Below are 23,549 nucleotides of genomic sequence, written 5' to 3'. Positions count from 1 at the left end.
AGAGACACTATGAGTCGACAATGACTCGATGGCACCTAACAACAACACATTGTGTTATGGGAGAACAGTAATCCCATCACCTCTGAGTCTGTTTGGTAGGGTCCTGGATAAAGCTGCCAGATGTGTACTATGTCAGTGTAAGAACCACGTCAGAGTAAGATGAACAGTCTCACCTTCATTTCTCTGGTGGCAACGGTCTCAGCACCACTCACTCCTGCTTTCCACCATGGCCCGAGCAGCAGAACAAGCTACGGTGCTTCTCCGGGATGTCTGGAGCCCTCCACAGAGCCACAGTGACCCAAAGTCCCAGCTTACAAGGCAAGGGATATGACGACAAAGCCTCCCCGCCGCAGTGCAAACCACCACCTGTGCTAACCTGAATAGACCGCTGTCTTCTTGCAGCATGTGACAGAGTATTCATAAAGTATGTACTCACCACAAGTTGACAAAGTTGATGAAACTTGGGGAGAATTCTCTTTCCTCAGAATTACTCAGCTGTGGAGGATCTCCTTTCACGACTTGTGTTAGCTGATCAAATACACTATTCCACTTTGGATAAGGAAACCGGCCTGTGGCCAACTCGTACTAAAGAGAACACAGCGGAAAAAGACAAATACACCAGACATTATTTACTACTCCCCACTGCAATGGCCACATTGAAATCTAAGCTCCCAAGCAACTCTTGTAAAAGTCAGATCAAACCAACAGTGGGTGAGGATGAAATCTCCAGAATTATTAAGGCTAATGGAAGGCCATTATTTACAAATGAACATAATAAAAAGAACTCTGTACCAACCAATTAATTCCATGTCTTGGCTAAAAGGAAACACCAAACTTAAGCTAAGACAGGGCTCTCTTGATCAACGTTCCAGGGCAGTTTCTGGTGCTGATTCCATTGATTAAGAGATTCTAGACATTAGGTTTACAACTTTTTTAGTACAAAGCTTGCTCAATGTGTAATCATGTGAATAAAAGGTCATAGTCCAGAAATGCACTCAAATACCTTTGTAAAAGAGTGTTCCACAAACAAAAGTCCAATCCGAGTTCACAGGAAATAAATACCAAAATCATGTGCTACTGCTAGTCTATAGTTATGACAATTTCAAGCACAACCAAATATTAATATTACTGATGAAATCAAATCAAGGTCAAATACTTCACTCTAAGCCCTAACTATTCTAAAGGAGCTCTGGTAGCGTAGTGGTTACGAATCGGGCTGCGAACCTTAAGGTCAGCGGTTCGAAACTACCAGCCGCTCCGCGGGAGAAAGATGAGGCTTTCTACTCCCGTAAAGATTTACACCCTCGGAAACCCTGTACAGGGTCGCTATGGGTCGGACCCGACTCGATGGCACTCAACAACAACAACAACAAGCCCTAACAATGACGCTCAGGATAGGTGTCTAAACCACACCAAACCAGAGAAGTGGTTTTTATTATAACCACAGTGGCACTGTGGGTTATAATTCACTAGACTAGTTGGTTTAAACCATTCCTTGGAAACTCTATACAGGGTTGCTACGATTAGAACCAACTCTAACGGCACTTAACAACAAATCTGATAAAAGTTGAAAGTCTTTCTCCCAATGTTTCTGAAAATAATGAAAAACTACAAATAGTGCTTTTACCAATAAATATATCTAAGTTTGCAAGCTGGACTAATGAATCCCATTTTATGTGAATGGACAGGTAGTTAATATGAAGACAAGATTCTATATGTATTAGAGAAGAAGGTTGTGTATTAGAGAAGAAGGGGGAGACAGCATTGTCTGAAAAGTCTAATTCAGAATTGACTCAGGTTAGATTGAATTGTGTAGATTTATCTGAATGAAGGTCGTCGAGCAAAGGTAAGGCCATCATCAAACAGAAAGCTGGTCTGGGAAGGCCTTCCTCCTTAAAAGATGCCCCCATCAGTTCACTGCTGACCCAATTACACACATTACATGGGCAGGCAGGCATGCAGGCATGCATGCACATATGTGTGGGCACACACACAAACACAGAACTTCATTCCTTTGACTAAAGATTTTTGATAAAATACAAATACTTTGAAAGACAAATTCAAGGATAGTCAAAGATGACGAACTAAAAACAAGGATATGTGATTCTGATCTGTAGGAAGAGCCAAACCACATAATGACAATGCAGAAATGGAATTTACTCAATACAATATTAGCTATCTCCAAGTTGTAGAGTCTGAAATCATACAGAGGGAAATTGGGAAGAAAATGGAAGGAAGCAGCCTAGAAAAGGGAGAGTCAACTCCGGTATGGAAACTTCACATCCCAACGTAGAAGCAGCTGTTGAAAACCAGGCAATCCGCACCAAGTCCTGACAGGACAGCAAGCGTAAGAACATAAACCTTTCAAAACAAAATATGCAAATAGAGACAATTTTTAAGTGCAACCCAAATTTCAGTACAGTGCCTAATGACTAAGAGTTGTTTAACTGGGCTTGCTAGTTGCCAAACAGTAGCTATCTTACTCTTGGTTTTCAGCTTTGCTATTCTAAAGTAGAACGTTCATTTCCAATGACCACCTCCATATTATCTTATCCCTTCCCTTCACAGAAGAATGACTTTCAGCTCATTCACCTGTGACTGTTCTGTGGCTAGTAGACCCAATTTTCCAAGCATTGAATCAGATATGCATGGCATACACACTCGCTGCAGTCCTGCACAAGAGGGGAGGAGCCTAGTTGCCTTCCTGCCTCGCTGACACCGTGTAATTGCTGACTCCTATGAACTGTGGCCAAGACAGCCCGAGCTACAATGTTAGGGCGTTCTAGGCACTCCAGAGAACCTGAGGGAAATACTCAACTCGGATTTGCTTTTTAGCGTTAAAAAATATAGTCCAAAATATTATCACCATGGGGGGACGGGTGGAAGAGGTGTGGAGAGGATTAAAAAATCACGTTAGAAGAGAAAAACAGGTATGGAAGTGATTCCAGTTTCTTCCATTTCTAATTGTCACATTACTTTGACACAGCTGGGTCTATATCAACATACCAATGTGATCCCCAAACTCCAGACATCAGAGCGCACGTCGTATCCTTGCCGTGATGCACTTGGGTCTATTCTTTCAGGCTAGAACACAAAGAAAAGGCTGTCAATAACTTTGCTCACGGCCACGGAACACGCAAGTAGAAACAATAACTGAGGCAGGGAGCTGAGACACCAGCCCACTGCTCGAGGAATCCACGTCTAGGGCTGGAATGAGAGTGACAGGAAGCCACCATGACAAGGCACAGTTCAGAGACACTGCACATTCCGTTCCAGAGCACCGCAATTAAGTGAGTTTTTCAAAACCCTGTTTTCTGTTTCCCAGTGCATATAAAACTCATGTAACACTACACTTACTCTATAAAGTGTGCAACCACGTTAGGAAAACCTCTGAAATACTGTGAACGTTCTTAGAATGAGACACAGAAACATGAAGCACGCACACACTGTTAGAAAAATAGCCCCAAGAGGCTTCAGGTCACCTTCTTCTAAAAAGCCGCAGTATCTGTGGAGCAATAAAGTGAAACACACTCAAATGAGGTCTTCCTATGCTGAAAATAACAAACCCAACAAACCCAGTTCACTACCTCCCTCCATCAAGAGGACACAGTAACACTTTAGTTGTTTTTGTTTTGTTTTTCCTTCCATTCTAAGAACCAAAAAGCATTTACAAAGCTGGGGTTGGAAAATGAAACTGAGGGAGAAAATGGGAAAGAAATGGGGGAAAAAAAGGTAAAGGATCCAAAGTCTGCTTAGTAGCAACAGTGATAAATGCAGGGGAAATGACTACACAGATCTTCTGATTCAACTACAGCACTTGTAGAAAAGTTAGGTGGTTCCTCAGAAAGTTAAACACAGAAATACTATGTTGTTGTTGTTAAGTGCCACTGAGTCGGTTCCAACCCATAGCAACTCTGTATAGGGTTTCCAAGGAGCAGTGGTGAGCTTGAGCTGTTGACCTTGCAGTTCAAATGGCTTTGCAGTTTGGCACATTAACCCACAGCCATCACCTATGCCCTACCAATTCCATCTGCAGATACATACACAGAATACTTGAAAGCAAAGGCACACACATGTGTACTGTAACAGACATCCCAGCACTGGTCAGAGTATCCACAAATATAGAAACCACCCAAATGTCCCTTAACAGATGAAAAGATATGCAAAATGTGGTACAAACATATAATGGAATATTGCTATTGTTAAGTGCCATCAAGTCAGTTCTGACTTATAGCGACCCTGTATAGGGTTTTCGAAGAGCAGCTGGTGGGTTTGACCTGGCAACCCTGTGGTCCTCAGTCCAGTGCTAATCCTACAGCACCATACCAGGACTCCCTAATGGGATATTACTCAGTCATAAAGAGAAGCTACGTTCTGAAACACGATCTGACACAGATGAACCTTTAAAACCTTAGGCTCAGTGAATAGGTCAGAAGCAAAAGTCTGTCTACTGCCATGACCTCACTCATATGAAACGTCCAGGAGAGGTAAATGCATACGGAGCAAAGTTTACTGGTGGCTACCAAGGAGGGTAGGACTCCTGGGGTGGCACTGTGTGGATTAATGCGCTAGACTGCAAGGTCCGTTTGAACCACTAGGTCGGCAGTTCAAGTTCACCAGCCACTCCTCAGAAACCCTATACAGGGTCACTATGGGTAGTAACAGACTTGATTGATGGCACTTCACAACAACAAGAAGGTGGGTAGAAGGGATAAAAGAGGATTTCTTGATAATGGAGCACTGAGGGTACAAAATGTTTGGAAACAAACAGTGGCGGTAGTTACACACATGGTGCATGGAAGTACTGTCACTGAATTGCACACATAAAGATGGTTGTAATGGCAAGTCTTTGATTGTAGTTTACCACAAATAAAATCATAAAAAGACAAATGACAACCCCAGAGAAAACATGAAACATAAAAGGAAAAGGGTTAAAATTCTCATTGTATTTCATTATCACTAGAAAGGATCAACATTCTAGTAGAAAAACTGGCATAGGTTATAAGACATAAAAGAAGTTGCTATAGAAAGGGCAAAGGAGCTCTGGTAGCGTAGTGGTTACGAATCGGGCTGCGAACCACAAGGTCAGCAGTTCGAAACTACCAGCCGCTCCGCAGGAGAAAGATGAGGCTTTCTGCTCCCGTAAATATTTACAGCCTCAGAAACCCTGTACAGGGTCGCTATGGGTCGGAACCGACTCAACGGCACTTAACAACAACAACATATAGAGGGCAAGGACTTAACTTTATCAATGTACTACCAAATGTACTTAACTTTAAATGTACTACCCAAAGTAGATGGCACTCTGGCCACTCAAGGTGACAAAGAAATAAAGCTCAGGAGTCCTGGTGTGGCGCTGTGGGTTAATGCATCAGACTGCAAAGTCATTTGAACTATAAGGTCGGCGGTTCAAGCTCACCAGCTGCTCCTTGGAAACCCTATACACGGTCTCTATGGGTCGGAATCAACTCGACGGCAATTAACAAAATTATTTAGAAAACATACTCGTTAACAGAGGAGCCCTGGTGGCAGAGTGACCGAGTGCTTAAAGACTAACTGCAAAAGGGCAATTTGATCCCATCTGACAGCTCCGTTGAATAAAAGACCTAGCAACCTGCTCCCATAAACACTGTTGTTTAGAAGCTGCGCAGTCGGCTCCGGCTTTCACCACCCTTATTATGCACAACGAACGAAATACTGCCCAGTATCCACCATCCTCAAAATTACTGTTATGCTTGAACCCATCATTGCTGCCACTGTGCCAATCCACAAGATGAAGACGTAGGAAACCCTGTGGGGTAGTTCTCTTCAGTCACACTGGGTCACTATGTGTCACAAATCAGTTCAACAGCCCCTAACACGACCACCGCTGTTACAAAGCCCCCTCGGTATGGAAGTTAATGGTATAACTTTCCCCAAAGGTGCCAAAAAAAAAAACTAGAAAATGTGAACCTTTTACAAAGAATGGACATAAGAAACAGCGTTGTACAAAGACATAGCTAAAAAGTATCTGCAAAGGTATTTAGTACAGCACAACACTAGAAAAACCTAAGCATTCAATAATAAGTTTCATCATTTTCAGTGGCTAAACACATTATCTGAACCTGTAATAACACCTGGAAAGCATGTTAAGACAATACTTGCAAGACGATTGACATAAAATACAATACTGTGCTGTTATTAAGTGCTGTTGAATTGAACCCAACTCAGAGTGACCCTGTATGGGATTTTTCCAAGGAGCAGCTCGTGGGTTTGAACCACCAACCCTGAGGTTACCAGTTCACTGCTTATTCTACAACACCCCATGCAACTGTTGTTTAGTGCCATCGAGTTGGTTCTTACCATTGCCACCCTGTATAAGGTTTCCAAGGAGCAGCTGGTGAGCCTGAAGCGTCGACCTTGCAGTTCAAAACGACTTTGCAATCCAGCGCATTAACCCGACGCACCACAAAGACTCCAAAACATAACAAATATTCATATAAAAACAGTATTTCTTTCTTTAAGGATGATTTAAAGAGCCCTAGTGGGCTCTTGGAAGTCGGCAGTTCAGATTCACCAGTCTCACATGGGAGAAGGATGAGACTTTCTGATCCAGTAAAGATTTACAGCCTTGGAAACCTTATACAAAGTCACGATGTACTGGATTTGACCTCATGACACTGGGTTCCATTATGGTTTGGTTTATGGATAACTTATGAATAACTATTTTATTTTACTATCCTGTTTTGTATTTTTAATATTTTCAATAGGGACATATTCTTTCAATAAGAAACAGATGTATAAAATACCATTTTTCAAGGATAAAGTTTTTACTTAATATTTTCAAAAATTGGAACAATACAAAGGAATGTCAAAATTCCCAGTAAATAAGTCTTTGGAGATACACTATGAGAGCAGGTCTCAAGACTATGGAAACCAACAGAGCAGTGGCGTGTGAGGTTCATTTGAGGAATGAGCTTCCATGGACATTTGGATGGATGAAATCAGTCCTCCATTCATTCCCTGAATGCTCTAATAAGCTTTGCAAGGCAAGTAAATGTCACAAATCATTAGTATTAAAAATTAAAGAAACCACTCCTCCTAAAAAAAAAAACAAACATAATCTTACATCCAAATTATACGGCAGGCAGTTGTTGTATCACATTTAAAATAAGAACATCCACTGCTAAACAGAAAAGTTTGGTTACTCAACTGCTATTCTGCATTTCCAAACATTACAGCAGCTGATATTCCCAGTGGATTGTTTAATTGACCTGATTTTATGTGAAGTCCAATTTTCAAGGAATACATACGTCTTTCAAGGATTTGGTGGAACCGTGGTTAAGCACTTGGCGGCTAACCAAAAGGTCAACCATTAGCCACTCTGCAGGAGAGAAATGCAACAGTCTGCTTTCATAAACATTTAGTCTTGGAAACCCTACAGGGTAATTCTACTCTTTCCTACAGAGCTGCTCTGAGGCAGAATCCACTTGACAACAATGAAGTTGGCTGTTTAGTTTGACGTTGATACACATCCAGCATCCTTAGGCGCACAAACAGTTTGTGCTCAGATATTACAATGTAAAGGTTGGCAGTTTGAACCTACCCAGTTATTGACAAGGAAGAAAGGCCTGGTGATCAGCTTCTGTAAAGTTTAACCCAGTTCTACTCTACAACCCATAGGGCAGTCCTGAGTTAGAACCACCTATACGGCAAAGGACGTGGTTTTGATGCATTTCTTCAGCTGTCTCAATACTGATTTACAAAGGCTGTCTTCGTAAATAAAGAACTGGGACCTAACTGATAAGCAAGGCTACCCAAAAAAAAAAAAAAAAAAAAAAAATTTTTTTCCCCAACTGAAATCCTAGTGTAAATAGTCCTATCACTTTCTAAGACTGTTTTTATAACCTAGTTTTTTTTTTTCCCAATCTCTTTATATGCATGTGAAAGCTGTACAGTGAAAAAAGGCAGAAAAAATGATGCAAATTGTGGTATTGGCTAAGAATTCTAAATACACAATAGACTGCGAAAAAGAACGTACAAGACAAATCAGTTTGAGAAGAAACATATAGAGAGAGTCGACAGAATTTGTATAAAGGTGTCCAGGTGATTCAAGGTGCTGTGGGTTATTGCTCTGGACTGCAAAGTCGGTTTGAACCATAAGATCAGTGGTTCAAGCTCACCAGCTGCTCCTCGGAAATCCTATATAGGCTTGCTCGACACGACGGCACTTAAAAATAACAACACAGGCAATTCATTGCATAGGCTACAGAAAGGAAAAGGCTCACCAACCAAAGAATGCACTTTGTGTTTCTGAGAGTACATGTATGTGGATACGGAAAGGGAGGAAGCTCAACATAACTTACATCAGTGAGGGGCAATCTTCCCTCCTACCCTCCGACGGCACAACCAGTAACGTGTGGAGGGAGATACTTCAGTTGTCACAAATGTAATCTAGTGGGATGCTGCTAGACATCTTACAATGCACACCAGTCCTCCACAAAACATTCTAACTGGTGATACAGAACAGATTTAACCAAACTGAGCAAATCTTATAGCAGGATATTTGATGTAAGTAAATATTTATAAGTATCAAATGTTGTTGCTGTTGTTGTAAAGTACCATCAAGTTGGTTCCAACTCATAGCAAACCTGTACAGGGTTTCTGAGGAGTGGCTGGTGGGTTTGAAGCACCATCGTTGGGGTTAGCAGTCCAGGCCTTATCGCACAGTGCCACACCAGGACTACCCAATATATAAAAGAGCAGCAAAGGATGCAGTAGTGACGGGATTGTGAGCCACGGAGTTGGTTCTATACAGGGTTTTTGAGGCTGTAAATCTTTACAGGAGTAGGAAGCCTCATCTTTCTCCTGCGGAGTACTATACAGGGTTTTTGAGGGTCTATACAGGGGTTTTGATGCTGTAAATCTTCACAGGAGCAGGAAGCCTCATCTTTCTCCTGCAGAGTACCTGGTGGACTCGAACTGCTGATTTTGCGGGAAGGAGCCCAACATATAACCTACTATGCTACCAGTACTCCTTAGCAACGGTGTAAATGAAATTCTTTTATAAAAAAAGAAGGCATTAAAAAAATGTTCCTTTTTGTTAGACTTTGAGTTTTACATTTTTTAAAAAAAAAGATCAACTAGAAAGGTCTAAAGGAAGAAAATGTATAGATTTAACCCACAAACTTCTTCTTGGATTCATCCTGGACATCAAAAAAGAAAGAAAAGTGTTTCTGTATTTATCATTCCGTACTCCAGGCCTCACCTGATCTGTATGGCCTGAAGAAATCTTATTTAAACACCAGAGAAAGCTCTCACATCAGAAAACTAGAAAGAAGTAGAGGAAAGGGATAAAGTAGGTGATCTTCTCTTCAAACAAACCATTCGAAAAAATGTAACAGGAACGTCTTAGGGACTGTCCATTGAATAAATGACTAATGAGTGAAGCTTCAAAAACTGAAATGATTGTCTACAGCTCCTAAAGCAGGACTTTTTATAAGCTGTTGAGCAAATGCTTTTCGAGAATTGGAAAACCCTATTAAATATAATAAGTTTGGATAAAAGTAAGTAACGTCATAAAGATGCAATTAGTAAGGCTTACAGATCTGTAAGTGCAATGAGGTCAAACATTCTCAAACGCTAATATTTGAAGAAAGTAAGGATTTCAAAAACCAGATATTTCTATAATTTTATCTCAATATATTTTACAACAGAAGGTGTGTCAGTTGGATTTTTGTAGCTACTGATTCTCATAACTTCATTCAAAACAAATGTACAAGGGTACATCCTGGAAAGTTCATGGAAAAATGGAATTAGAAGAGAGAAATAAATACTATAAAATTTCTCAGCCTAAGCTCCATCAAGCTTAAGACACTTTTGTAAGTGATGATACCAACCAATTAGTCTACCCCCGAAAGAACTGAGCATCCTGAAACTTACCCATGCAATCTTTTTTATAGTATTACCTGAAGAAAACTGAGTGCCCTTTAAGGATATGAAACAAAAACAAGTCAGAAGGAACGAAATTAGAACTGTAAGGTGGACACCTAATGATTTCCCATCAGACTGCTTGCAAAATTACCTTTGTTTGATGTGAAGAAAAAGAAAAAATGTTGTCATGGTGCGGAGACTGTCTGCTGAAGCTTTCTCTGCTGAAGCTTTGGCTAACTTCCTCCAAACACTCCCATAATAAGCAGATGTCATCATTCTTTGGCCCTCCAAAAAATTTTTAAAAAATCAAAAAGCCAGATGTCTTGAACATTCCAAAAAACTGTTGTCATGACCTTTGTTCTCGACAGATCTACTTTTGCTCTTACTGGACCACTTCCACTTCTTGGTAGCCAGTTTTGACTACTTTGTCTTCAGGATTATACAGGTAAAGCCAAATTTCATCTCCTGACAAGTCTTCCAAAGAATGTTTCAACATCTTGATCCCATTTGTTTAAACTTTCCATTGAAAGCTATGCTCTTGTCTGTATCTGATCTGAGCACAACAGTTTTGGTATTCATAGAGCAGAACATTTGCTCAACTTTAATTCTTCACTCAGAATTGTATAAACAGAACCAGTTAAGACGTCTATAGTTGGCTACTGTTTTTGCTGTTAACCATCAGGCCTCTTCAATCAGGGCACAAACAAAACTGAATATTCCCTAGCAAATGGATATGAATGGTCTGCCACTATTGGTTCCATCTTCAATATCATCTTGTTCCTTCTCAAAATGAGTTATGCATTTGTAAACTGCTGATCTCTTTGGCGCTGTCTTATAAACTTTTTGTAAGCCATCAATGATTTCACCACTCTCCCACCCAAGCTTCACCATAAATTTGACGTTTGCTCTTACTTCAAATTTTAGCAGAATTCATGTTCCTCTGATACAGGCTCTTTACCAACTAATGGCTTATCCCTCTTATTGCCTCACACCGGGTCCTGTTCAGACACATTACACCAAGTTTGCAGGAGTTTATCTTAGTGGGGAGAAAAAACTGAAATCCAGGCATAGATTTTTACATAATACACATTTCCCATGAACTTTTCAAAGAGCCCTTGTACACACATTCAAGCATGCATGCACAGAAAAAAATGAAGTTCAGGATTGAGATAACATGTCTAGTCTCATATTCCTAAGATTCTCTAATGAAATCATTTGCAGAAAGGCATCCTAGTCCATCAAACTAATTGTTTAGCAGTCTGAACCTACAGTTTACAATCGGTGAGGTGGGAAATGTTCTGTTTTTAGTAACATATGAGAACAAACATATGTATGTATATCATTGAAGCTTTCATCTTGATGTTTTAGACAATTCAAAAAAAAAGAAAGAAAGAAAACTAAGAAACATTGATCTTGAATTAAGGTTGTAAAGAACTCTGATAAAAGAAGTATGTGATGGATAAAACAATTTGTATCCCTGCCTACAGAAGGACAGTCCAAGGATCAGGAAGATGGATGGATAATTCTCTGGTAAAAAACCATTCGTTCATGAATTTTTCACCACTGGGAGGGTTTTAACATCATAAGATGCATCTGGATCTCATTAAATATACAGTTGTTGTTAAGTGCTGTCAAGTCGGTTCCAACCCATAATGACCCTGTATAGGGTTTGGGAGGAGTAGCTGGTGAGCTTGAACTGACGACCTTGCATTTCAAACGGCTATGCAGTCTGGCGCATTAATCCACAGTGCCACACCAGGACTCCATTCAATACATTAGCAGCCCAAATACACCTTTCTCTAACAAGGCAGATGTAAATCTCCCCAAAATTTATGATCTAAGAGGGTACATTTTTAATGTATCCATCATACTACTGAAAGTGGAATCTTAGAAATCAAGTCCCTAGTTAGAGATATCCAATGTGGATGGCAAAGTATCAACAGTGAAAGAACAGCAGGAAGAATATGAGTCTACCCATTCTCTCTGTACTGCCTTTGAAATCTTTCAGCATCTGAATCAGGATTAAGATAAATATCATATGTGAAGATTACTCTTATACTTCCATAACCCATACCTGCTTTGAAGAATTGAAAGCCAACAAATACTCTGGCTCTCTGGACCTACAAAGAAAACCTTTCACAATTCCCAGCTATAAAACGAGCAGCTCCACAGCACTTTGGTATCTGTGTCTCAAAGACTACATGATTTATTGGGAAGAAACTCACTAAGGCTGGCAGTCCAAGGACCCAGATATCATCTTCAACTAAAGGAAAATCTGAAAATGTTCATGCTTTTCTGCTCCTTGATGGCATCCCTCTTTCCCTGTTCTGATCAAACACAGTATTCCACTATTCCCATGCAGTTGACACAGATTTTCACTGTCCGTTCGACAGCCAGGCTAGAATGCGAATTCAGGTTTATCAAAGTGAATCAGCAATGGCTAAGGATAACAAACCACCAAGCTCCCAAGTTTACCTCCCACACCTTGGCCCTCCCTGTATCAAATGTACTTTGACAAGAACACCAGTGGCATTGCCAATGTGGCTACTGTAGTGAAAAAAAAAGTTTTTAAGTGCAAAAGAAAAGAATAAGATTACAATGGACAAAGAAAAATGGCTTTAGCGCATAAACAATATGAAGTATGTGACCTAGGAACCGTAGGACAAAGCTATAGAAGAGAAGCAGAGAGACAAAGTGTCTTCCAAACATTCACTTATATGCAATTAACAGGATACCACAGTGGAAGATGAACATTTTCATGCAAGATCATGAGGACAAATAGCAGATTCTTGACAAGAGCAATAAAATTACCAATAAACTGGATAAAAATGAAAGGGTTGAGCATAAAAAAGGAGCAGAAGAGCTGAAAAATCACCAAGCAGATTAAAGATCATAGCAAACCATACTACCCACACTCAAAAACGTTATTAAATGCAATTTAACAGCAGTTTTTAAAATCCTACGAGTTTCTAAATAATTTATCTTTGTTGGTGAGTGCCGTCAAGTCAGTTACAACTCACAGCAACCCTGTATAGGATTCCCAAGGAGCAGCTGGTGAGCTTGAACTGACAACCTTGCGGTTCAAACCAACCTTGCAGTCCAGCACATTAACTGCAGCGCTGCAACAGGAATCCCCGGAATTTATAACAACTGAATGGTCATATAGAGGGGAAAACGGGAGTTACATTTTTTTCAATATTATAAATAAGTGGAAAATGAGGATCATGTCTTGAAGAAAAAAGCTCTTTCGACATGGAAGAGACAGAGAGAACTATTATCAAGAGTATGTACGTTAGCTGAACAGAGATCAAAGGACTGTAACAACTGCTTAATGTTGATGAGCTAGAATCTGATTAGCTCCTCACACCTACTGACCCCAAGCCCACAGCCATCAAATCAATATACTCATAGTGACCCAACAGGACACAGTACAACTACTCCTTCGAGTTCTCAAGACTGTGACTCTTTATGAAAACAGACGCCCAGCCTCATTTTTCTCCCGTGCAGGTAGCGGCACAACACAGCCCACTGGGCCACCAGGCTCCGTATCAGACCTTTACTACTGTTGTTGTTAAGTGCCTATCGACCCTTTATAAGGTTACCAAGGAGTGGCTAGTGGATTTGAACCACCGCCCTTGTTAGCACTCCAGTGCTTATCCTACAGCATTATAACAGAACACCTAACATAACCTAATAAGGTGCATATTTCAAGAGAAAATAATGCCAGAGTTTGAGGACTATCTAAGATAAGTAAAATGACATCGTTCAGAAAGTACTGCTGTGAGGCGCTGTAGGATAAGCATTGAACCTCAAGGTTGGCAGTTCAAACCCACCAGCTGCTCCTCAGAAACCGTATGCAGGGTCGTTACGACTTGGAACTGACTCGATGGCACTCAACAAAAACAAGGGACTCTTACAAACGCCTATGGTTGGGCTTCTGCAGGACAAGAGAGAGGATGCAAACGAGGAAATGCTGGGGAGAGGTGGAGAAACGGAAGTGGCTTTTACAAGTCCCTTCCTGTAGCTTTGGCACAAGAGGCAGAGCACGGGTAACAGGTGAAGAAAACCATGGGAACAAAACCCTAGCAGCATACATTTTTCTTCTGAAAAGAAAACATGGAGGAAATAAGTCTCTATACTGTAAGTTTCCACTGTTTAAAAACACATGTTAGTATCATACATAAATAATGAAATCATCTAACATTATACACTTCCTAATGCGATACAATGAACTTTGGTCATCTTGGCCTCCAAACTTCATTGTATCACACTAGGAAGTGTATAATGTTAGATTATTTCATTATTTATGATACCAAGTTGGCCTAACTTCATCTCTCATACTTTGGACATATTGTCAGGAGGGACCAGTCACTGGAGAAGGATATCATGTTTGGCAAGGTGGAGGGTCAGAGAAAAAGAGGAAGACCCCCAACAAGATGGATTGGACAAGTGGCGATATCGATGGACTCAAGTGTGGCAACTCAAGTAGTGAGGTTGGCCCAAAATCGGGCAGTGTTTTGTTCTGCTGTGCATAAGGTCACTATGGGTCGGTACCGACTCAATGGCACCTAACAACAACAACAACAACAACGTGATACAATATTAAGCAGAGATAATCTATGACGTATCCAAGCCCAAAAATGTTTAATCTGAACCTAATCTTGAAGAAACAATCAGACAAATCCAGAATGTAGGAAATTCTAAAAAACACTTTAAAAAAAATAATCAATGTCGCAGAAAACAAATATAATAATGATCTACACCCATTTGGAGTCCTGGTGTGGCATGGTGGGCTAATGCGTCAGACTACAAAGACGTTTGAACTGCAAGGTCAGTGGTTCAAGCTCACCAGCTGCTCATTGAATACTCTATACAGGACCACTAAGGGTCAGAATCGACTCAACAGCACTTAACAACAACGACACACCCATCTGAGAGTCCTGGTATGGCACTGTAGGATAAGTACTGGACTGCTAACCACAAGGTCAGCTATTCAAACCCACCAGCCGCTCCTTGGAAACCTATACAGGGTTACTAAGCATCAGAACTGACTCGATGGCACTTAACAACAAAAAACACCACCCATGTGGATTTAAGAAATAAACAAATAAAAAAAGCAATGTACCATCTTAAAAGAATCCTAGATTGACAGTTAAAATATACATTTTAGGGGAAACTGAGGAATCTGTGTATGAACTACATATTAAATATTATGAAACTCTGGCTAACTATTTAAGATGCAACAGTGGTATTTGGGCTCTACAGAAGAATGCAGGTATTCATGGGATTGTTGTTGTGAAGTGCCGTCGAGCTGATTCGGACCCATAGCGACTCTATATAGGATTTCTGAAGAGCAGCTGGTGAGTTTGAACTACAGACCTTGCAGTTCAAACAGTTTTGCAGTCTGACACATTAGCCCACAGCACTACACCAAGTACTTAGGATGATATTCATGACTTCGGCAAGTTACTTTCCAGTGGTTCAGCACCAACAAATTACACACCCACCCATATACATCTACGGCAGTGGAGAGAGTGGAAAGATGTTAGCAATTGGTGTATGGAAACATTACACTTAAATTCTATATTTTATACAAGGTTTTAGTATTAAATGACATGATACATTACCAAAATTCTTGTAGACTGAAGATAAATTATAAATTGTAAATAACAAAGCACATTTCTCTCTGTCAAGAATGCCGCCACATTCACAAATCAAAAAAAACCTACCCAATGCCATCACAGCAATTACAACTCACTGTGACCTGGGAGGACAAAGCAGAACCTTTCCACAGGGTTTCCAAGGCTGCAAGTCTTTAGGGAAACAAACTCCCTGCCACATCTTTCTCCTACACAGTGGCTAGTGGGTTCAAACTGTGGACCCAGCTGTTAGCAACTAAGTACTTATAACCACTGCGTCACCAGGGCTCCCGCATCTCAAGCCATTTAGAAGCTTTAAAAAGTACTGCAGATACATTCGTATCCATCTACACTGTCGGCCTGAGAAGTCTACAATGCCCATATGCACTTCACAAACCAGAGAAGACTGGACGCAGATAGTTTATCTGCCTGCTTACTCCAAAGCTGAAGGCTAACAGGAAAAGAAAATCTCACTATCTCCTGGGCTTATAAACCATTTTTCTACATGAAAACCAAAAGTCTACATCATCCATTGAATGTTATGTGATTTGGAACAAATAATTAATTCTATCTGGGCTGCAACTACATTTTTTTTAAAGCCTGTATAAGATGAATATAATTCTTAGCCAATGTTCCCTAGCAAAATTGCTTATTCAACATTACTGCTGAAACAAGTCATAAAAATATAAGTAACACTTTACATTTAACTCACACAGTATCATTACTAATTGTGTGCTTTACGTGCTTTCTAAATGCTGTTTACCTAATCTTTCTTAGTTCTTGGCCTTTGGACATGTTCCAGGTGCTGTGGGGTAAAGCACTGGACTGCAAAGTCAGTTTGAACCACAAGGTCAGTAGTTCAAACTCACCAGCTACTCCTTGGAAATCCTAATACAGGGTTGCTATGAGTCGGAATACACTCACGGCACTTAACAACAACAACATCCCAATGATTACCCCAAGAATCTAGGCACTCAACATCTACAAAGTGAAACTTTAAATCAAGGTGTCTTTCTGTATAAACACACATGCACACCTGTTGCACGTCCGCTTACAGAAAAGATGGCATATAAAAATATAAAACAAAATCTCAAAGTATGTTGAAAATACATTTGCAAAATACAGTTAGTAACTGGCTATTTTCAGATACAATCACCAGAAATCAGAAAACAGATATTGTACAAATAATATGCTGTAGTTGTCATTAGGTGCCATCCAGCTGTTCCCAACTCCCAGCGACCTGACTGATGCACAATACAAAAACACTGCCAGTTCCGGAATCATCCACACAACTGTTATGTTTGAGTGCATTACTGTCACTGTGTCAATCTATCTCATTAGGGGTCTTCCTATTTTTCACTACCCCTCCACTTTTCCAAACTTGATGTCCTTCTCCAGGGAGTGATCCTTCCCGGGAATGTGTCCAAAGCACAAGAGACAAAGACTCCCCATCATCACTTACAAGGCGCATTCTGGCTGTAACTCTTCCAAGACAGATTGGATTATTCTTCTGGCAATCCTTGGTACTTCTAATACTCTTCTCTCCAACACCATAACTCAAAAGCATCAATTCTTCTACGGTCTTCCTTATACACTGTCCCACTTCCACATGCATATGAGGTATTTGAAAATACCACGGCTTGGATAAGCAGCACCTTAGTCCTCAGACTGACACCTTTGCTCGTCAACACTTTAAAGAAGTCTTGTGCAGCAGATTTGCCTAATACAACACATCATTTAATTTCTTGATTGCTGCTTCCATGAGTGTTGATGGCTGACCCAAGGAAAAACACCAACTTCAAACTGTTCTCTGTTTATCATGATGTTATTTACTGGTCCACTGTTGAGGATTTTTGTGTTCTTTACATTTGAGGAACAACCCATGTCAAATGTCTGGTCTTTGCTCTTCATCAGTAAATATTTAAGTCCTCTTCAATTTCAGCAAGTAACGTTGTATCATCTGCATATCGCAAGTTGTTAATGAATTTTCCTGCAAACCTGATGACACATTCTTCTTCATATAATCCAGCTTCTCATCAGATTATTTGCTTAGCCTAAAGATTGAATAAGTATGGAGAAAGAATACAACCCTGATGTACACCTTTCCTGACTTTAAACCATTCAGTATCCTCATGTTCTGTTCAAATGACGGCCTCTTGGTCTATGTATGTACAGGTTCCTACTGAGTGCAATGGAATGCTCTAGAATACCCATTCTTCACAATGTTATCCATAGTTGGTTATGAGCCATACAATTAAATGCCTTTTGCAGACTTTTTTCTTTTAAGTTTTTATTGTGATTTGAGTGATAGTTTACGTGGGAGGACATCAGCTTTACACCCATCCTATCGTATTTCATTTCATTGCAATGATTACAATCCCCACCCTGCATCATCATTTGCTTCCATTCCCTCTGTTTATTTTTTTGGGATGTACACTGAAGCACTCAGGAATATATAATCATTCAAACAACCAAAGGGCATACCCTGCAAGCCTGCCCCCCCGGGCCACCAGCACACAGCCTTTCTCCCTCCCTTTGTCTAGAGTCCCCAACCATTTCATCTGCAGAGTTAATTTGATTGTTGTCTATTCCCTCTGATGAGGTCCATGTGTATAGTCGCCTTTTATGTTATTAAAAACAGGTATTTGCCTTCGTTTTCCTTGCATTATATTATAAAATACACACTGGAGGGGGAGAGAAAGGAATAGCGAAAAGCATCACCATAGAAAGCTTATAAGTCCGTCTTCTGCCTATAACTGATTGGAATACCTAAAATGGGGTTACAACATGCCCAGTGAAGGAGCCTTCCTGCGGAGCCTCTGCAATACGTAAGACTATAGGCGGAAACCTGAACCACATCCAGATCTCCAGAGATGGGAAATTCGCATTTGAAAGGACAAGCAGACCAGCCTGGAGTGGCTAGAAGAACAGAAGATACTTCTTGAAAGAAAATACCTACAGGAAAAATATAAAACAACATAGGCAGACCAACTGTTACTACAAGAACAAGCAACTTGCTTGCCCAGGAAACATCAAGGCAAGTGGTCGGGTCCCCTCAGTGCAAACCCCCTTCCAAGACTAAGACTCAATGGGAATACACGCTCTGATTGGTGGCCACACTTGACACTGATAAGGGGAAGTGAGGGAAAAACAGCAATGAAGTGGTGAGCTAAGCCCTACAATGTCCAATAGACTTCTGTGAACACGGGTGAAGACCTGGTTGACCAGCAGTGTGGTAAGACCTGGGGACTCTTGGGCCCAGAGTCAGTGACATAGCCACAGAGGACTAGAGTGGAGAGTGAAGCGTCAAGGTGATAAGAAGAGAGGGCATATGCATACGAACACCCACACTTGCAGATAATACCCACTTGACCTGGCTTCAATGATTGGATGATCAGAGCTCAACCAGAAGTAAAAAGAAGAGGGGAAAAAAAGTATTCTCATACAATTTGATGAACTTGACCTACACCTATGGAAGCAGTAGCTCAAAAGAGGGAACAAGTCCTTACAGCAAGAATCATTCCCACCCCCTCCACACACAGAGTAGACAGGGATAGGCAGCTTGGACATTGGCTACCCAAAATGGGGAGTGGGGGGCTACAAAGGCAAGAAGTGACTGGCTTACAGACTTTCAAGAGGGAACCTAGATCCAGAGCGCCTGGAAGAAGGTAGAATCTCCAGTGAGTAGTATTCAATCTGTCTAGGCGGGGCTGATGCAATGAAATGCAGATGGGTCTCTTGTGATACAATAGTGAATAATTGTTATCAGGACTGATTGTGAGGGTTGGAAATGTAAAGGTAGACGTTTTATAGCAAGGAGGGGAGTGATTAACTTCTCAGTCTAGGAGCGGAAGTCCCTAGGACCATCAAGTGAGAAGAGCAGAGAGCGGGACCCTACCCAGAGAAGCAGTGATGCCAGAGATGGAGGCAGAGATGACAACATGGAGAGATGGAGCAGCTGGGGACTTTAGACACAGAGAGGGAGAGGGGCTATGTACGGGGCGGGAGGCGGGCAGGCTTGCAGTGTATACCCTTTGGTTGATTGATGATGCATGGAGGGGATTGTAACCATGGCAATGAGACGATACACGATAGAATGAATGTAAAATTAACGTTCTCCCATGTAAACTGTCACATAATTCACAATAAAACATTTAAGAAAAAAAATTGTTTTTAATTTAAAAAAAGGACACAAGAAACTTACTACAAAGGAAAAGAAAAAGTTAATTCAAGATAATCAGATTGTATGCTTTCCACCTTTGTGTTAGAAATTCCCTCTAAAACTAAAATATAAAGACATGTTGTTTTCATATCCCCAAAAAAAAAAACAAACAGGCATTTGCAATGAATAAGTTGCTAGTCTTACAAAATTCTATCATGTGGTCTCCAGCATGGGTTCCATCACCAAGGTTATATTTTCCAACTATTGATCCTTCCTGTTTGTTGCCAACTTTTGGCATTCCAATTCCCAGTAATTATTGATGTATCTTGATTGCATATTTGATCAATTTCAAACCGCTTTTTCTCAATGGCAGACTTTGGTAGAATTCTTCAATTTCACTGGCTTTAGTGGTAGGTGAGTACATTTGATTAAGAGTAGTATTAGCTGGCCTTCTTTGTAGGCATATGGATATTATCCTATCACAGATAGCATATAAGATAGACCTTGAAATGCTCTTTTTAACAATGAACATGACATCTCTCCTCTTCAGTATGTCATTCCAGGCATAGTAAACCATATCACTGTTGGATGAAAATGGTCAATACCAGTTCATTTTAGGTCATTAATGACTAGGATATCAATCTTTATATACTGTATTTCATTTCTGATGATTTTTAATACCCCTAGATTCATACTGGAGTCCTGGTGTGGTGCTGTGGGTTAAACGCGCCAGACTGCAAAGCCATTTTTGAACTGCAAGTTTCGCGGTTCAAGCTCACCAGCTGCTCCTTGGAAACCCTATACAGTGTTGCTATGGGTCGGAATCGACTGGACAGCACATAACAAGATTCATACTTGGTACATTCCCATTCCAATTATTAATGGATGCTTGCAGCTGTTTCTTCTCATTTTGAATTGTGACCCGTCGACAAATGAGGGTCCTGAACGCTTTGCTCCACTTATGTCATCATGGTCCATTATGCTTTGAGGAGTTAATAATATATGCAGCATTTTTTTTTCATTAGTTAAAGATAATAATATATGTAGCTTTATTTCTTTCATTATTTAAAGATAAATGATGAATAGATTAGCGGAAAAACACTTATTAAATAAAATTTACTTTCAAATAATGCAAGAAAAAAATTTCATTTTTTTTTTTTCAACAAGTGTAGTATTTGTTGTACTGCTAAACCTACCCATCCTTAACCAAAGTTGTTGTTGTTGTATGCTGTCAAGTCATTTTTGACTCACAGTAGAGCATGTACAAAGTTTCTGAGGGAGTGAGTCTTTATGGGCGCAAAATCCTTCATCTTTCTCCCGCACTGCAGCTGGGGGGCTGTTTCTGCAAATTTTATGGTTACCCTACAGACACAGATAGAGGGCTGATCCCAGAGCTCCCTTAAACAGGGCAGAAAAGCTGTATAATATACAGACTATGACTCTTCTTACTTCTCTATTTGTTTACTGAACTAAGTGAGAAGCATAAAATTCCGGAAATAATCTAACCCATGAAACATTTTCTTTAATTTTACGCTAACCTGTGGCTTCAAAACATCTATAAAGTTTAAACAGAAACTGTTGGCAAGAATGCCTCACAACTGGAAACCTCAATTATCACCATTTAGAGCAATATACTGGTCCCCCCAGAATCATGGCCACATTACAGCAATGATGCCGACACCAAGGAAAACTGCTTAAAACATAGGTATTAAACTTGCAATTCAAATATGGATCACAATCCAGACTACAGGGGCAATGCATCTACCAGGGGTAGATGAGACTGAGGCCTCAGAGTGGGAATACCTGAGGAGTCTACCCCTGCACTTGTCAAAGTGCTTGTGGTTGTTGCTGTTGTTAAGTGTTGTCCAGTCAGTTCCATCTCAGAGACCCTGTAGAGGGTTTCCAAGGAGCAGTTGGTGGGTTTGAATCACTGAACTTGTGGTTAGCACTCCAGGGTTTACCCTACAGCACCAAAAAATAACATTCAAAACATAGCTTCGACTCTGTAAGACATATTGAGTTCCACAAGGAACAATTTCACAAGAGCAATTTCACACTCCTCTAATCAGAAATAACACTATTGAGTGGCCTAAGACATAGTATCAACATGTACTGATATCTACTCCAGTCCAGACTGCATTCAATGCTGCTGAAACACAAGAAGCCTTCTGAGAATTTACCACTTGGATGATGAGATGGATTGAACATAATAATAAAATAATAACAGTTATCATCATAATAATTAGAGAAGACAACAAAGGCTAAGTGGTAAATAGGAAAACACAGTAAGACCATGAACACGATAGGATCTCAGTGGGATAATTTAGAGACGTGGTACAGAGAAGCTCCTTGAGCTTGGTCTTTAGGGCCAAGGGAACTAGTTGAGAATGGTGAACCTGTGCCCAACAGCAGATTCCTCAGAAGTGTAGCAGCGAAGGCCACACAGGTTCTCTGTGCACTGACTCTCAAGCCAGAAAGCGCAGGCTTTTCACTTACTGCCATGTATGGCCTACAACCAGCATCTCTTGTCTTGGCAATGGAGTCCACGAGCTGTCCACTGATGCCAAAGTCACAGAGTTTAATATTCCCACTTCTGTCCAGAAGAATATTGGAAGGTTTGATATCTGTAAGAGATAGGTGCATTCAGTCAACATGTACTCAATCAAATGAGTTATAGTCTAAAAGACTTCAAAGCAACACCATTCATGTTTTGAACAAGCAACTTCAATGACTAGAATTGTGTCAATGCTAACTGCAAAATCATTTTATGAGCAGCGTCCTAATAATCCAGATGAAATGAATAGATGTTGATTTTCTCAACTACTTAGAAAACAGACAAAACTAAGTGTTTTTTCCTCTATTGTTCATGAGAAAACATTTTCTGAATGTTTAAGCATAGAATCGAGAAGAGGAAAAGTTTATCACCATAAGTTTTACATTCTACGCTCTGAAATTTCACAGGAGAAACCATGCAGCAAGAAGGCAATGGGATGGCATACACAAAACCCTGAAAGAAAAAAAAATTACCAACCAAGAATCATACCCAACAAAGCTGTCTCTCAAATATGACAGCAAAATTAAGACATTTCTTGAGAAACAGAAATTAAAGGAATGTGTAATAACCAGACCACCTTTACAAAAAATACTAAAGTGTATACTTTGCACTGAGAACCAGTAACAGCTGACAACAACCTGAGATTACCATACATGACACCACCACCCAGAACTCAATCCAGATGTTGTTGCTGTTAAGTGCTGTTGAGTCAGTTCTGACTCATAACAACCCTGTACAGGGTTTCTGAAGAGCAGCTGGTGAGTTTGAACCACCGACCTTGTGGTTCAAACTCACCTTGCAGTCCAGTGCTTTATCGTACAGCGACACACCAGGAACAAACCTACAAGACTGAAGGCAGGGACCCCGGGATATCAATTTATAATGATGTCAATTACAAAGTAAAAAGAGGGACTAGATACAGAACTTCTTAATGGCAAGGAAGTCAAGTAGATATCAAGATAAAACAGACTGTTTTAACAGAGAAAAGAAATCATAAACTAAAGAATAACCTTTAAGAAAATTAATACACCTGCAAATTAAAATAAAAAGAGGAAAATCAGAAAGATTTAGCAAACATTAACACAACAGAAATGAAAACAAAAACAAAACCCATAAACAAAATAAATTCAGTACAGAAAATTGTGTGAAACAAAGATACCAGCAGCAGCACTACAAAATAAGGCACAGAAAAATGACAGCAACCAATTTATACCTATCAATAATTATAATTAATGTAAATGAATTAAATGTGCCAGTCAAGAGACAACGAAGACTAGATAAG

General features: G+C 40.2%; 1 protein-coding gene across 3 annotated transcripts in view; it reads right to left on the bottom strand.

Moving 5' to 3' along the window:
• The window catches only part of MAP2K4 (mitogen-activated protein kinase kinase 4), a 135,027-nt gene that overhangs the window by 9,383 nt on the left and 102,095 nt on the right, over positions 1-23,549 (bottom strand). For all 3 annotated transcript variants that reach the window (XM_006863436.1, XM_006863437.1, XM_006863438.1), the window contains 3 exons: positions 22,210-22,337; positions 3,007-3,084; positions 437-585 (listed from right to left, as the gene is read on the bottom strand). In XM_006863436.1, the coding sequence (XP_006863498.1) occupies positions 437-585; positions 3,007-3,084; positions 22,210-22,337 (355 nt within the window). The remainder of the gene's footprint in view (positions 1-436; positions 586-3,006; positions 3,085-22,209; positions 22,338-23,549) is intronic.

This window comes from Chrysochloris asiatica, unplaced genomic scaffold (assembly GCF_000296735.1).
Source record: "Chrysochloris asiatica unplaced genomic scaffold, ChrAsi1.0 scaffold00054, whole genome shotgun sequence".
NCBI classification, from domain to species: domain Eukaryota; kingdom Metazoa; phylum Chordata; class Mammalia; order Afrosoricida; family Chrysochloridae; genus Chrysochloris; species Chrysochloris asiatica.
Note: the sequence above shows the minus strand (reverse complement) of the source record. Positions and strands in the feature narration are given on the sequence as shown.